Source organism: Benincasa hispida, chromosome 6 (genome assembly GCF_009727055.1).
Source record: "Benincasa hispida cultivar B227 chromosome 6, ASM972705v1, whole genome shotgun sequence".
NCBI classification, from domain to species: Eukaryota; Viridiplantae; Streptophyta; class Magnoliopsida; order Cucurbitales; family Cucurbitaceae; genus Benincasa; species Benincasa hispida.
Window position 1 is genome coordinate 213,298 of NC_052354.1, and position 15,929 is coordinate 229,226.

The following is a 15,929-nucleotide window of genomic DNA, read 5'->3' on the forward strand; positions in this document are numbered from 1 at the left end:
TATCCCGATAAGGGGCGTGTTATCCATGTTTCCAAACGAGGTCCCTATCGTATCTGTTACAAAGTTCATTGCTTTTTACGGCTGTCTTGAGAATTTTGGGTTGGGCGAAAATGGCGAAGAAGAAGCAGTTGGCATCTTCAGCTCCATGGCGGGGGGAGGAGGAAGCGGATGAGTTCGCCGGAGCAAAGCTGAAAGTGACCAAGAATCCTGGCGAGACTCCGGTAATGCACGTTCCTCGGAAGAAGAGCGTCAAGTCCAAGAGCTCGAAAGAAGAGGATGATTCCCTCGAGATTGACCCTGAGCTCCGCTACAGTTTCCAACGCAATTACCAGGTATAATTCTCTTAACGTCGACTGCGTTCTGTTGTTGAGACTGTTGTAAGTGTTTCATTAGAGTTTTAACGTGAATAATGTTTTTAGTCACCTAATTCATCGTTTCTTGTCTGTTCGTTGCTGTTGTTTTGTGTGGTATTCTTGTTTCCTATTCATCTGCAATTGTGTTTTAATTTTGCGTAGATAACCATCCTTCTGTCATAGATTCACTAATTAGATTGTAGGATTGTCTTGAAGTAATCTGTTCTTTGATTACTGACTTCCAAATTCATACTGACAAGCACACTGAGCCTCTTAGTCATCATAATTGGAGTGCACATGGAAAGTTTTCACAAGAAACAGCTAGAAAGTTCAAAGAAAAACCTCAACGTATGGATTCTTTACTAAGTCTTGGAGGACGGTTGGTTGATAAGTCAAAAGATGATACTAAATGGAAATAGAGATGTGTTGAAGAGAAGTTGGCTCAAAGAAAATAGAGATGTAGGTGGCTTGGTCCAATCAAATGATAGTCCATTAATATCTGGCGGGGTTGGCAGCTTGATAATATAATATAAGGGCTTGGAGTAATTGGCGGAGAGAAGGAAAATAGATGAAATGATGATAATTCCAAGGAAGGAAATTGAAGAGGTTGGAGCCAAAGTGAGCTTAGTTAATTGACATTTACTACATCATCTCTGATACCCTCGTTGTTGTACTAAGAAAAATGAAAATTGAAGTGGTTAGAGGCAAGATAATATGGTTAATCGTACCTTTAATGATCAAGGAAGTGGACATAATGGTAATTGGCATTGTTAGGGAAGGAAGGGGTCGTGCAGATGCCTCTGATGTTGTCAAAGAAGTTTGATTGAGAGGGATGCTGATTAGTCTAAAGTAATCGATGTTGGGTTTGCTTTGAATAAATCAAAGGTTACTCACCATTAATGAAGCAGCTATTTACGATGAGGATGACATTTATGTGGTAGGCTTTAGTTGTGCTGATGATAGTTTGAATGTAGAATTTATTTTGCTCAAAATTGATTTTGGTGAATGTATTAATGGGGTCAACAAAAAACGAGAAGGAATTTATAGTTGGACAACGGAAAAGCAGAGAAAAAGATAAAGCATCAAGTGAAAATAAAAAGAAGTGAAAAGGGCAGGCTGGAAATCCAGGAAACGAGATGGTTGGCAATCCAACAAGGGGGTCTCTATGGGTTATAAAAATGAAAGTATGAATGAAGTAGAGCCAACTGCGAATTCTGTTTAATGACTTGCTCGGTTTTCTTTAAATTTGAGCTTTGAGAAATCGAAAATTTTCTCGCTTCCTCTTATCTTATTCCATTGTAAATTATGAAGGGAAAATCTCTCTTGTCATGCAAGACAGAAGTTCTTAGCGAATGTGAGGTTGTAGAACCAGCATTTACAGAGTCACCTACTGACGAATTACCTGAAGGGAATCATGCCTACACACTTGAGCTTAGGAAGCAAGGGTTCCTAGGAAACTTCTTTCCTAGACCTTCTACTTCGCTTTACATAGAGCTTCACCCCCAGCGGTTAATGACCGGTATACAGGCTTCTCTGAGTGGTGCATTACAATGCTACCATAAACTCAAAGGTAATCTGAACCGTGAGGAGTCGATGACTGAGTTTGAACAAATGGCTACCGTTCTCGCCACTGGTTGTATGGTAATGGTATATCTGAAATGCCGTGCAGTTATTCTCACCAATGGGTTTCATTTATGTGATTCTAATAGGTTGAAAATGCGAAGGATAATCTCAGATCTCATGATCCCAACCCCCTTTGCCTTTTCTATTCAACAATTGGGATTTGTGGACGTTGATGACTTTTCTATTAGGTTAAAGGTTGTCCCATACTTCCCAAGCGACGGGCACACATTTCGAGTCCCCAATGGGTTTACATAGAACAACGTTGAGTACTTACATGCAGTTGAATATGCAAGAAGGTTAGGCATGCAATTTAGCATTGTGAACCTAAAGGTGAAGTGTGGGTCTGTCTGGTGGCTATTTAAGCAAGTGTTCTCTGAAGGTGTTTTTAAACTGCAATGTCCTCTACCAGAAATCAACTTTACCGAGATAATGGCATTGACTCACACACTATTTTTGTCTGGAACCCAACCCGACATGACCAATGTTATTGCTGACCTGACTCCACTTGGGACCGCCAATTATGGTTATATGCTATTTAACCCACACTTTGGCATCAACATCAATTCTTATGGAGCCATGTCAAATGTAGATTGGAGTAGTGTTTAACTTTACCGGAATTTTAGTTATGAATTGATAATATGGATGAATCTTTGTAATCAATCTATGGAAATATTTGTTTTTATTTTGTTATTTTGTTTATTTATTTATATTATGATTAACATTGGGATATATGTCCAACTAAGAAAAATTGAAAGAATATAAGGACATACCAAAAAACAAAACACACCGAAGGGAACACCTTAAGGAAAGGGGTTCCAGTCAAGCAAAATAAGACCTAGAGATAATTACAAAAAGAACTCATAACTGACGCCTAGAGACCACCGAGAGACATTAAATATCTCAAGGGACCAAACATCAACATCCGCTGTTATGGTGCATGATTTTTTATTTTCGTTTAATTTTGTTTACTGTTCTTTAGGTTTTGTTTGAATATTTTCTTTGTTTTTGTAATTCAATTACTTGGTTATTGGATCCCTATTTTCATTGAGAAAATTTGAAAGAATATAAGGACATGCCAAAAAACAAAGTCCACCAAAGTGAACACCTTAAGGAAAGGGGTTCCAGTCAAGCAAAATAAGACCTAGTGATTACAAAAAGAACTCATATCTGACGCCTAATGACTACTGAGAGACATTAAATATCTCAAGGGACCACAAGATAATCTGTTGTTATGGTCCATGATTTTTTATTTTTGTTTAACTTTGTTTACTGTTATTTAGATTTTATTTGAATATTTTCTTTGTTTTTGTAATTCAATTACTTGGTTAGTGGATTCCTATAGTAATGGAATTCAAATAATGGCTTATTATTTTTAGGGAAATTTACGGAAGTGGGTAGTTTTAGTTTTTCAGTTATATAGGAAAAAAGTGGGGAGAAGGGAGGGGAGAATTCTGACGTTAACTGATCTTTTAGTCAATCGGGAGGTTGACATTCCTCAAAAATCCTGAGGAGGTTTAGACTCCCACAAATGAGTCTACTATCTCTTTTATTTTCAATTTCTTTCCTTCCATTTTCTCTTCTCTATTTCAAAATGGGGTCCATAACAACCTCCCTCTAAAAATTCTGTTATTTCTCTTCCCCAAATATCCACAACAATGCACCCTCCGACTTTCCATAAAAAAAATTGCATTCTCCCGGAACCGCAAATGGAGGAACATCTGTTCTCATTTTGTTGTTTAAATGTTGAAACATGAAATGTTCTAAAAAAATGTCTACTTTTAGTTTGCTGTACTTTCATTATCTTTAATTTAAAAGAAGTATAATGGCATGGTGTACTCTAGTTTAGACAATCATGAACACACCAAATTATAGAATTTGACTGTACTTAGAGTGCTTTCCTTATTCATTGTTAAGTAAATAACCTTGGAAATATTTTTGTATTAAGTTATGAAATTGTTTCTAACAAATTGCAAGTTCTTAAAATTTTGTGGTGCAGTTTCTTCAACGAGTATTTAGCATTGACACGATTGTCAAACCTCTTCCACCAGCCATGGCTTACAATGTCTCCCGGAATTTGAATTTCTTCACTCGAATTTTTACACAGTTTTTCGGTATGTTTTTTTTTTTTTTTTTCCCCGCAGGTCTGGATTTGCACTCCACACGGGCACAGTTATTTGTTAATAATATTTTAATGCATTTACACTCAATGACATCCCAAAAGTTTATTATATCACTGTTTTTCCATTGACTGAAAACCTGTATAAATGAGCTGGAAGAACAAATTGTTATCAAAGGATATATTGATTGTTTGGTTAGGTGTACAGTGATTCTGGCGTTGGTTAAAAATGACAAAAATAATGATTACGCGTTCGTAGTTTGTCTTGTGGAGATTGCTTCTTCAATGTGAATCATTATAAGCATACTCTTTATGAGGCTTTTAACGAACCATTTGATATTTATAGATTCTGAGGCTCAACTCCCCATAAGCACATTTGTTTACCTGTATGAACACTCGAGTTTTTATGTGCGTCTTATTCTTCATTATCATCTCACTTGTTAGTAAAATAAATACATTAATTTCAAGTTTGAGAGACGTCCAAGTGTATAGTATTTTGCTCGTGTAAAAGCAACTTTTTGATACTCCTGTTTATCATGCCATACATACTATGTTACCATTGCCATTGTAATGGAATCATCCGTTGCCATTATTCAATGTTTTGTTCACTGACACATCTGATCCCATACCAGACCCTGAAGGTATTGCAAATGCTCAGAAATCACTTGGACTGGGGCAGGAAGAGAAAGCTCGCCGTGTTCGTTAAGTGGAGAAGGGAAATGGCTGGGAATTTTATGCATTTATGTGTAATCAAGTGTATTTGGATTCAAACACTGTGAAGAGTTGTTGTAAATGGAATGCATTATGCATAAATTTTGGGGTTAATTGACATTTTAGCCCTTTTGACATTTGACTTTGTAAAATTAGACCATTTTAAAAAACATTGTTTTTTTGACCCCTTCAACTTTTCAAAAAATGGAAAGTGCAATTATACTCTTCAGATTTCAAAAATCATAAAAAAAAAATTAAAAAAATCCATCTTTCTTCACTCCCGCTTCGTTTCCCTCCTCTCCCACTTTGTTTCTTGCGTTTCAATCCTTGCCATTTACGATTTCGACTCGATTTTAGGGGTTAATTGATATTTTTTTTGTCCATTTTCTTCATCCATATTTCGATTGGATTTCTTGTTGGTTTGACTGAGCTCTCATCTTCTTCACTCAAGTTCGGTTGAAACCATTTTCTCGCATTTTTTGTTTGTTTTTGAGATGTTTCGAGACATTCTGAGATGTTGGATGTTTTTTCTGAGATAAAAATTGCATGATTAGATTTTGTAAGAGTGTTAGGGATTCGAATATGAGATGCTGAATCAATATATTTTTAGGGTTTTGCGTGAAATTTCTTCGATTTTAGAACCTTTTTGCATTTAAATATCATTTTCGACGTTCTTTGGAACGATTTCAATCCAAAATTTTGATTTTTCCCCATAAAAATCCAATCTTTACTTCATGTGAGCCTAACTGGGTCTTGACCGGGGTGGGCAAACGAAGAGACGATGACGCTCCCCGGTCTATACCTGGTCGGGTATGGATCGGGAACATGCGCACTCCATGCAAGCCCTGATCGGGTCTGGATCGGGCGTTAGTGTTAGGTTGGGGTCTAGTGACGGGGGAGGTGAGGGTTACCCGGTCTTCCCTCGCCCGAGAGTATCAAAGCTCAAAAGTGGGTGGCCTATAACCGGGCAAGGTAGGGGTGGCTCGGTCGCTCTTTGGTCGGATAGGGATCGGATACAACACTAGGATTTTGGCTTGGTCTAGCCCTGGGCGGGTGGGGACTGGGTGTCAAGGATTGTGGCCTGGAGCCAGATGAGGTAGGGGTGACCTGGTTGTTCCTGACCGAATAAAGACCAGGTCAGATAGGGACCGAGCTTTAGGGATTGCGGCCTAAATTGGGCAAGGTAGGGGTGACCAAGTTGCTCCTTGGTCAGGTAGGGGATCGAGTACAACACTAGTGATGTTGCTGGATTTTGGCTCAGTCTCGCTTTGCCTAGGTGGGGTCCAGGCTTCAAGGATTGCAACCTAGAGTCGGGCGAGGTAGAGGTGACCTGGTCGTGCCCTGGCTAGGTAGCGACCGGTTACAACATTAATGATGCTGCTGGATTGTGCCCTGGTCTCGCCCTGGCTGAGTGAGGATCGGGCTTCAAGGGTTGTGGCCTAGAGCTGGGTGACATAGGGGTGACCTGGTTGCTTCTGGCCGGGTAGGGACTAGGTACAACACTAGTATTGGCCGAGTAGGGACCAGGCTTCAAGGAATGTGGTTGGGTGTTGGACGAGGTAGGGGTGATGTGGTCGCTCCCTAACCGGACCGATGCTACTAGATTTTGGCCCGGTCTCACCCTGGTTGGGTGCGGACCAGGCTGCATGTGACTTGGGGCCAAGAAGCTCTGAGTTTTCCATTGTTGTTGCTTCTGGGTTTTGGCGCAATCCCGTTTTTGACCGGGTATGGACCGAGAATTTTTTTTTTCTTGTGTTGTTTTTTCATTTTTTCTTTTAAATTTGTGTTGCTTAATAATTATTCATCTTTCTTTAATTAATATATACCATTTGCATAAAATAATGTAGGTATAATGGATTTGGTTACAAAAATCCAACCTTGATGATCATTTTCCCTGTTTCTCTTATGACAGGATTGAAACACCAGACCAGGCAGGTAGAAAGGTGTTGGGGGTTGATATCATTTCCCTGTTTCATTTTTTCTTTTAAATTTGTGTTGCTTAATAATTATTCATCTTTCTTTAATTAATTATACCATTTGCATAAAATAATGTAGGTATAATGGATTTGGTTACAAAAATCCACCTTGATGATCATTTCCCTGTTTCTCTTATGACAGGATTGAAACACCTGACCAGACGGGTAGAAAGGTGTTGGGGGTTGATGCCCTAAAGTCTCGTGTCCTGTAGTTTGTAAACAGTTTGTACGAACACTTGTGATGTATAATATATGATATTTTACTTTACTTCTTGATTTTTTTCAGTTGTTTATTTCATTGCTTTACCATAAACCAATAAACCTAAAATCCTTGGTTATTTGCATGTAACTTAAACATATATGTAGTGACACACAAGTGGATCATGTCTAAAGTGATAATTAAAATGGTCTGTTGTATATGGATAGAGGAGGGAAACCTTATCTTGGTAACGCTACGGATACGGCCCGCTTTGTGGAATGGTCACAAGTGTTATGACTTGTCACAGATGGTCTGATCCTGATCATTCGTGTAGGGGACATGCGAGCGGGGGCGTCCTATACAAAGAGTTTGTATAAGACCTGACCATGTTAACGCCTCGTTATATAACACCGTTCATGACAGAGACTTCACTTCACTAGGATGACCATGGGTAACATGACCTCAATCCTGAGTGAGTTGGGAACTCCTGCCATTGAGGGCGGTCTTTTGATTTGTATGGATGCGAGTGGCCAGGTCGCCGACTCAAACCTACCATTTTGGGGATTCGTCTGATTTGGGAGCTGGGAACTTAGCTACACAAGATAGAATTCACTCATTCCCTAAATCAGGGGTAAATAGACTAAGAGCTGATTCCAGGGCTTAAACGATGTGGTGCCATACACCTTCTCACGGTCCAAAAGGTGTTCACACATAATTGGACTATGTTGTATTGTTCATTAGAGGAATCAGTGATACTTAAGGAGTGAGATGTAGCTACAAAGGTAAAATGGTAAATTGGCCCAGTTGTACTTACGAGCATCTGTGAATGGTCATTGTACTCATGATTGGTTACATTCAATGAACACAAAAATATATCTGTGGTAAGAAGAGTTCAACTGTTGGTCTTTAGTGGAATGCCTGACAGTTAAAGGATGGTGGATCTCGTGGCTAAAGAGTTTAGTCAATTATTCACGTACCGTTGAAGCTTTGAGCCACAGGTCCACAAGGGTCCTCTAGGTAGCTTGGATAAAGTTGAGTAGTTTTTGGGTCAGTTTGAAATGTTCAAATTGACAAGAGGGGGTTCGATTATATATGATATAATTAAACTGGTTCTATATGATATAATTGACTAAATGTATGAGATACATTATTTTGGAGGAAATGAGATGTAAATATGATCTATATCAAGTAGAGGAGAAATTACTATAGTAGATATACGATATCAAACTATAGGTTAATGATATAATATGATTATATTCATTTATTAATTAATTGGTTGGTTATGTGATAATTGATCGGATTTTTCTCCTAGACCGTGCATTAGTGGGAAAAATAAATTTTGGTTATTGTAACTGAAGAATAAAATGAAAATTGGTTTCATTTTGCAAAGAGTTCGAAGAAATCGCTCAAGGTGTGAAAACGTAACGATCGCTTAGCTGAGAGCCTATACGATAGTGCCTTATCACCTAAACGATTGCACACCTCGCGTACTAAACGATCGCACACGTTCTCTAAACGATTGCTCAGTATTCCTAAACGATCGCTCAGTTTTCCTAAACGATCGCTTAGCGTGCCGTGTTTTCTAAACGATCACTTAGTAAAACCTACACGATCGTGTACCTTTCTCTAAGCGACAAGCACCTGTTATATCATAGCTCTCTCCCACTTGCTTGTCGTTCTTCACAATCGTCCCTTTCCTCCTTCCTCTATCAATTCCATCAAAGACCACTATTTGGATTCTCACTCCGAGAATACCAAGGGCTCTAAGTGGTGGTGTCGTCCTCGGTTGCTGCTTGTTCGTGTGCTACCATTCGTGTAGACGGTCATGCTGCTTGACGACTGTTTGCTGGGCGATAAAGATCGTAGAGGGTTTGCTTCAGCTTGATTGAGTTCGTGTGAAGAAAGTCTTCAACTGGTATGTTTACTCAATCTTTTGTATTTTAATTGTTAAAGCATGCCTATAATTAGTGTTAAATTGCATACCTGTTTGTTAGAATGTGTGTGTGGTAATTCAGTCACAATGAAATAGGAAAGATCCGAACACGCTCATGGATGCTCTTGTTTAAGAGTTCATTCAATTGGTATCAGAGCTAGGTTCTGATGTTCCAATTTCATTGATGCAACAAATTGCATATATATTAATGGTGGATTCATATTTGCTCTGTCTAATTGCTAAATTGTTGTGGATGTGTAAACTAATGGAGTTTTCTGGGATGTTATCTCGGTTTGATTTAATTCTTTTGCATTTTCGGTAAATTGCAAAGGCCCCTGCATTTTTAGGCACAATTAATTGTAATTGGGTCTGTAATTCCAAGTCAGTTTGAGTCTTGAGTCGTTCGTGAAGAAGTTCGGAGCAATTGTTCTTCGAGGAAGAAGACGATCAAAGGTTGATCGAGTCGTGTAAATGATGGGGTAAGTGACAACTGAGTATTGGATGCTCGAGTATCGTTTAACGTGCGCTTGCACTAGGCGATCGTTTAGCTCAACAAGCTTCATCGCTTAATTGACTAAACGATCGCAGAGTAATGCACGGTAAATCATTTACCTTTCGCCATGTTAAGCGATCGCCTAGACGATCAGGCTTCACAGCCTCCTTGTCGTCTAATCGATCATTTAGCTTTTGTGCTATCGTCTAGTGTGTGCTAAGGGATCGTTTACCTGCAGCGTTTACTAAACGATAGAGGTTCTCCTGGCGGTTCAAGACCCGGTTCGCTTGTGAACTGGTTTGCTCGATGGAAAATGTAATAGATACAGTTATTTCATTCCAGTTTTTGTAAAGGTTCATCCTGGTCCATTAATTCTTGGTTTATTACATGAGATGTATGGTTATTTATATGTCATATGGTATACACATACAGTAAATCTCACCTTAGATTATGCATTGGTCATGCATCACCTCTTTATTGTAATTGTTATAATTTAGAGAAGCGTGATTTAATTATGTAAGAGCATGCTCATGCATCATATAATATAAAAGTTATATTTATGCATGCATAAAAAGCATTGACATACATCATCTTTATATTATAATTGTTATAGTATAAGGGTGTATGGAAAGCATGTATGCTTGGTTATTACGCGTATATAAAAGTTATGTATAGTAATGACTGGACATTGCATGAAACATGACACATAGGTTTCTTTATGAGCGTTATAAATACCTAGTTGTGCGCGATGTATTTTAGTTTTTTTTTTAATGGTTAAAGAGAAATTAGAACTAAAAGCAATAAGACAGACATGCATACTCACTTAGGTTTAATTCATTGTTTTAAGATATTTAAAACTTGGATAACAATAGACCTAAGATCACGGTTCTAATATGATTAGCAACCCTTAGGCTTTAATCTTTTAATCAGTTTAATAGGGTTAAATTGACTAATAAAAGATTAAAGTATAGCAAATCTATCTACAAGGGACCTTTTGTCTAAGGCGGGTTCTGTCTAGGCTGGGGCATTTAAGTTGACGAAAATGTAACACCCCTACCTGGGAACTTACCTGGAAAGGTGATTTAGATAGATTTGATGCATGCATGCAAGTTAAGGACAGTCCATTAAACTGTTTAAATGTGACTATTTGAACTTGTTCATAATTCATAAACAAAAGTTGTTTATGAGCGGACTTTAAAAGGATGACTTAGACTAAAATTAGTAGTCAGATTGTCTAAGTTAATGAACTCCTAAGTAGAACAGTCAGTGGTAGGTACTTGGGGCATATGATGCTTCATTTAAACCTTTCACATTTCTCCTATATAGTCCACATCATGAGATCTACCCTCGGCCTTGTGGCACCTTTGGCATGTCCCCCTAACGGATGATGTTTGGGTAGGTCAATATCAAGATGGATGGAGAGAGTGTTCATAGTAAGTGAGAGCGGAAAGCGCGACAGCATATCCCTTGGTCTTCCTCATTGGATTGAATAAAGTTACTGTGCATCGCCTCGAGGCACCCTGGGAGTGTCCCCCCTATAGGATGGTAGTTTTGTGCGTTTCTTTATTTGATCTCCTGTAAGAGGATAAGGTTACTAAGTCTCTTGTCCTAATCTGCTTCTTCCCTAGGTGGGCTCATTAGGGCGGGACTTTGGCACCAAAAGCGAGGGGTCACACTTACGCGAAATTGTTAAAAGTTAACAGTTCTGGACCAAATAAATGATGGTTGTTAGGTTCAGTTCCAAGAGTTGGTTCTGCCTAACGGTTGAGAAGGTCTCATCCCAGTGAAGGGGCATCCGGTCACCCCACCGATGACGTTTGTCCTGCCTCGCTGGGGCATCATTGTAAAATAGAAGTCATTCACTTAGGGTACTTGAAACTGTTTTGCAAAATTAATTGGTTAAAATGTGGTTTAGCAAAATCTAATTAAAGTTTTGTTCGTATTTTCAGTAACAAGTTTTGAAAAATTTCCACAGGCACTTTAGCTTTGCTAAGCGCCGAAAAATTTACTGGCGATAACTTTTGAATATGGAAACACATAATCACGACGATACTGATCATCGAGGATCTCATGTTTGCCCTTACGGAGGTCTGTCCTTCTATTCCAGCTCCCAATGCCGCTCGGAATGTTTGGGAGGCATACGAGCGATGGACACGGGCGAATGAGAAGGCTTGAGCCTATATCTTGACAAGTCTTTCTGAAGTCTTGGCCAAGAAATATGAGCCCATGGTCTCAGTGCGTGAGATCATGAAGTCCCTGCGGGGAATGTTTGGACAATCATTTGAACAGCTCATGCATAAGGCTCTTAAGTTTATATTCAACTCCAAAATGGAAGAAGACACCTCTGTTCGTGAACATTTGCTTAACATGATGGTCCACTTCAATGTGGCGGAATTGAATGGGTCTACCATTGATAAAGGCAGCCAGGTTAGAATAATCCTGCATTCTTTATCGGAGAACTTCTTGCACTTTGTTAGTAATGTGATTCTTAACAAAGTGAAATATAACTTACAACTCTTGCAGACCTACCAATCTTTACTGAAAAGTAAGGAGAGGAAGAAGGGTGAGGTAAATGTTGTTTCATCTTCCAGGACGTTCCATAGAGGTTCGACCTCAGGAACGAAGTCTGCACCTTCTACTTCTAACTATACAATGGGGAAGAAGAAAAATGGTGGTAAAGGAAAATGGAAGGCGCCTGCTAACTCTCCGCCTGTCACCCCAAGAAGGCGTCCACTGCCAGTTGAAAAGGGAAAATGTTTTCACTGCAACCAGAATGGACACTGGAAGAGGAACTATCCTCGTTGGCTGAAGGAAAGAAAGGCCGCCAAGGCTAAGGCCAAGGCAGATAAAGGTAAATATGATTTACTTGTACTTGAAACTTGTTTAGTGGAGAATGATGATTCTGCCTGGATAATTGATTCGGGCACCACCAATAACGTTTGTTCTTCTTTTCAGGAGATTAGATCCTGGTGACAACTGAAGGTTGGTTAGATGACAATGCGAGTAAGCACCGGATACGTCGTCTCAGCTGTGGTAGTGGGAGGGATCCAATTAGCTTTACAGAATATGTTTCTAATTTTGAATGATGTATATATTATTCCTGAATTTAAGAGGAATCTAATTTTTGTAAAGTGCTTGCTACAATGTAAATAAACTATTTATTTTAATGTGGATAAAGCGTTTATTCATAAAGATGGTGTTAATATTTGTACAACGTATTGATAACGGGCAGAAATGCACGTTATCATAGTGCTAAGTTCTTAAACAATATTGGATTGCGTTAATGAAATATGTTAAATTGCGTCCATTAAGCATAAATTCTATAATATTGCGGTCGCATGCATCCAACGCATTAGAACAACCGATCTTTATCTTTTTGTGCAGAATATGCGTTAACGCAATGCAAAGATGGCGATCGTAGGAATTCGTTGGTTGAGTGCAACTTCACCGCAAAGCTTTGCGTTGATCTTGCCCAAAAAGAATCGTCGCAACTTGGTCAGCGCAACATGGTGGGCGCATCCGGGTGAAAGGATAATTAAAAGCGATGGGACATAAAGCTGATGATAGTTGGATCCAAATTAAGTTGACAGCCGATAACGGTCGTAAAGTACATTCAGCTTTATCGGTGACAATTATCCGGCGCATCAGTAAGGAATTAAAGTTGTCCCATCTGTACAACCAGGAGAGAGAAGCCGCCTTTCACCATGGGTGCTCTATAAATACCAAGTGCATTCTTCAGAGAAGGGGTTGATCGGTTGACGAGTTAACCAGTTGCTTCTGTTCATAGTTTTCTTTTCTACTTTAAGGTGGAGCAAGAGAAGAGTGGTGGTGCTGGAGATTGCCCAGGGAAACTCGAGAGAGAACCTTGGGGCGTAATAGCAGAGAGCGGGCCAACTCTCGCGAGAGCGAGATTATCTTTAGAGCACGAGTAGAAACAGTGTAAACGCCTGGCAGTAAGAAATTGCTACCAGGCTCTTTATTAAACTTACATTGTTATTTTGTATTTCATCTTCATATCTATTCAATGGAAGTTCTATTTCTACATCTGCTCACTCTCTTAATACGCATGAGTAGCTAAGCTAGTCGAATAGGTTGAGAAGAACTAAGCTAACATGACTTAGGGAGTTTATTGCTTACGATTGTCTTGTTTTATGTTGTGCAAAATAGCCTTTAGAGTTACTCGAAAGAGAGGCTAAAGAAAGAACCTAATGTCTCGAGAGAGCTAGGTTAGAATCTGGACTCTAAAGAGCAAGATTAGACTTGCATAAACATGAGATAGGGACTTAGAGATAAGCTCTGTTTGTCAACTTGCATGCATCCTAGGAATAGGTATGATGATATGTGGTCGCCTTGTTTGTGTATCGTCACATCGACAAGAATTAGAGGTTTATATGTAGGCCCTATAGACACCTTTTCACATACATTGCATGCGTTCTAGTATTAGAGCCTGCTATATCAACAAGAGTTGTTGATGGAAGTTCATCTAGATAGGTCGGTTTCACCTCAAGAGTTGAGGGAACCTCGATGCAGTGGGAGGGTTGCCGAACTCGAACCGTTCGCTATTTGGGTTTCACGAAAATTCTTGCTATGGTAGCAGATGGCGACGTTGAGGATTCGTTGTTCTTATCAAGAAGGAAATGAAGGATGTTGACTGGATGAATGGGTCAGGGTATGAATGGGTCAAGGCCATGAATTTCGAGATGGAAGTTGATGTACTTCAACTCAGTATGGGATCTTATAGATCAGCCTGATGGGGTAAGACCTCTAGGTTATAAATGGGATCTACAAGTGGCAAACGGGGTGCTGATGGGAAGTACAGACCTTCAAGGCTCGACTTGTGGCAAAGGGTTATACCCAGGTAGCGGGAGTCGATTATGAGGAGACCTTTCTCGCCTGTTGCCGTATGTTTAAAGTCGTTCCACATCCTCTTGTCCATTGCAGCTTATTATAATTATGAGATCTGGCAAATGGACGTCAAGATGGCCTTTCTAATATGACAATCTTGAGGAGACCATTTAGATGGTGCAACTCGAGGGATTTCATAGCCCAAGGTCAAGAGAAAAAGGTTTGCAAGTTGAATCGGTCCATTTATGGGCTGAAACAGACGTCTAGATCTTGGAACATACAGTTTGATACTACGATCAAGTCGTATGGCTTTAACCAGAACGTCGATGAACCTTGTGTCTACAAGAAGATCATTAACGCTTCAGTAGTCTTCTTAGTGTTGTATGTAGACGATATATTACTCATTGGGAATGATGTAGGTCTACTGACTACAGTTAAGAACTGGCTAGCGACCCAATTCTAAATGAAATATTTGGGAGAGGCTCAGTTTTTCTGGGTATACAGATTTTTCGGGATTGTAAGAACAAAGTGCTAGCATTGTTTTAGACATTGTACATTGACAAGATGTTGCTCAAGTACTCGATGTAGGACTCCAAGAGGGGCCTACTGTCGTTCAGACATGGAGCCACTTTATTCTAAAGACATGTGTCCTAAGACGCCTCAAGAGGTTGAGGAGATGAGACGGGTCCCATATGCGTCTGCGGTTGGCAATTTGATGCACGCTATGCTCTATACTCATCCAGACATCTGCTACGCTGTAGGCATAGCCATAGGTATCAGTTAACCCAGGCCAGGGTCACTGGACCGCAGTGAAAAACATCCTCAAGTATCTTCGGAGAACGAGGGACTACATGCTAGGGATTTGATCATTACTGGATATACGGATTCTGACTTTCAGACTGATAGGGACTCTCCATGTCCACTTCAGGGTCAGTCTTTACTCTTAACGAAGGAGCTGTAGTGTGGCGAAGTACTAAGCAGGGGTGCATCGCCGACTCCATTATAGAGGCGGAGTACGTAACGGCTTGCGAAGCTGTTAAGGAAGCCGTCTGGCTCAGAAAGTTCTTGACAGAACTGGAAGTTGTTCTAGATATGTCTAGGCCTATTACCCTCTATTGTGATAATAGTGGGGCAATGGCAAACTCTAAGGAGCCTAGGAGTCATAGGCGCGAAAAACACATAGAGCTGAAGTATCATCTGATCTGCGAAATAGTGCATCGAGGGGACGTGATCGTCACGAAGATCGCTTCGGAGCACAATATTGCTGACCCGTTTATGAAGGCTCTCACGGGTATAGTGTTTGAGGGTCACCTTCAGAGCATTGGTCTACAGGATCACCCGCGGCTGGACTAGGGCAAGTGGCATACTACCCATGTTAGATTTAGGGGAAAATACCTCAACGATGTTGAAGGTTTGAAAGAGTATGAATTGGACGCCAAGATCCATCACTTGAGTTTAAGAACAATGAGAATGCTGTAAAAATGTCCATTTTCTATTTTCATCGAGTATGGACAGATAGGAAGGAGAGAAAGTCAAGTATGAACTATAACTTCCTAGGTTACATTGATGATATGGAGAAGTTTTGTAACGTAGATTGGGGAAAATATGTATTTTATATGACAATTAAATGGATGAAAAAAGGGTTGCAAGACAAAGTAGACAAATGAAATGAGCGTACGG

The 15,929-nt window shown here is 39.8% G+C and overlaps 1 protein-coding gene across 1 annotated transcript; it reads left to right on the top strand.

The window, feature by feature from the left end:
* The first annotated feature begins 76 nt into the window (after window positions 1-76).
* LOC120079628 lies at window positions 77-4,996 on the top strand. Its single transcript, XM_039033893.1, has 3 exons — window positions 77-332; window positions 3,973-4,087; window positions 4,725-4,996. Exons 1-3 carry the CDS (start codon window positions 111-113, stop codon window positions 4,796-4,798), a joined length of 411 nt encoding a protein of 136 aa, XP_038889821.1. The 5' UTR covers window positions 77-110; the 3' UTR covers window positions 4,799-4,996.
* Window positions 4,997-15,929: the final 10,933 nt, after the last annotated feature.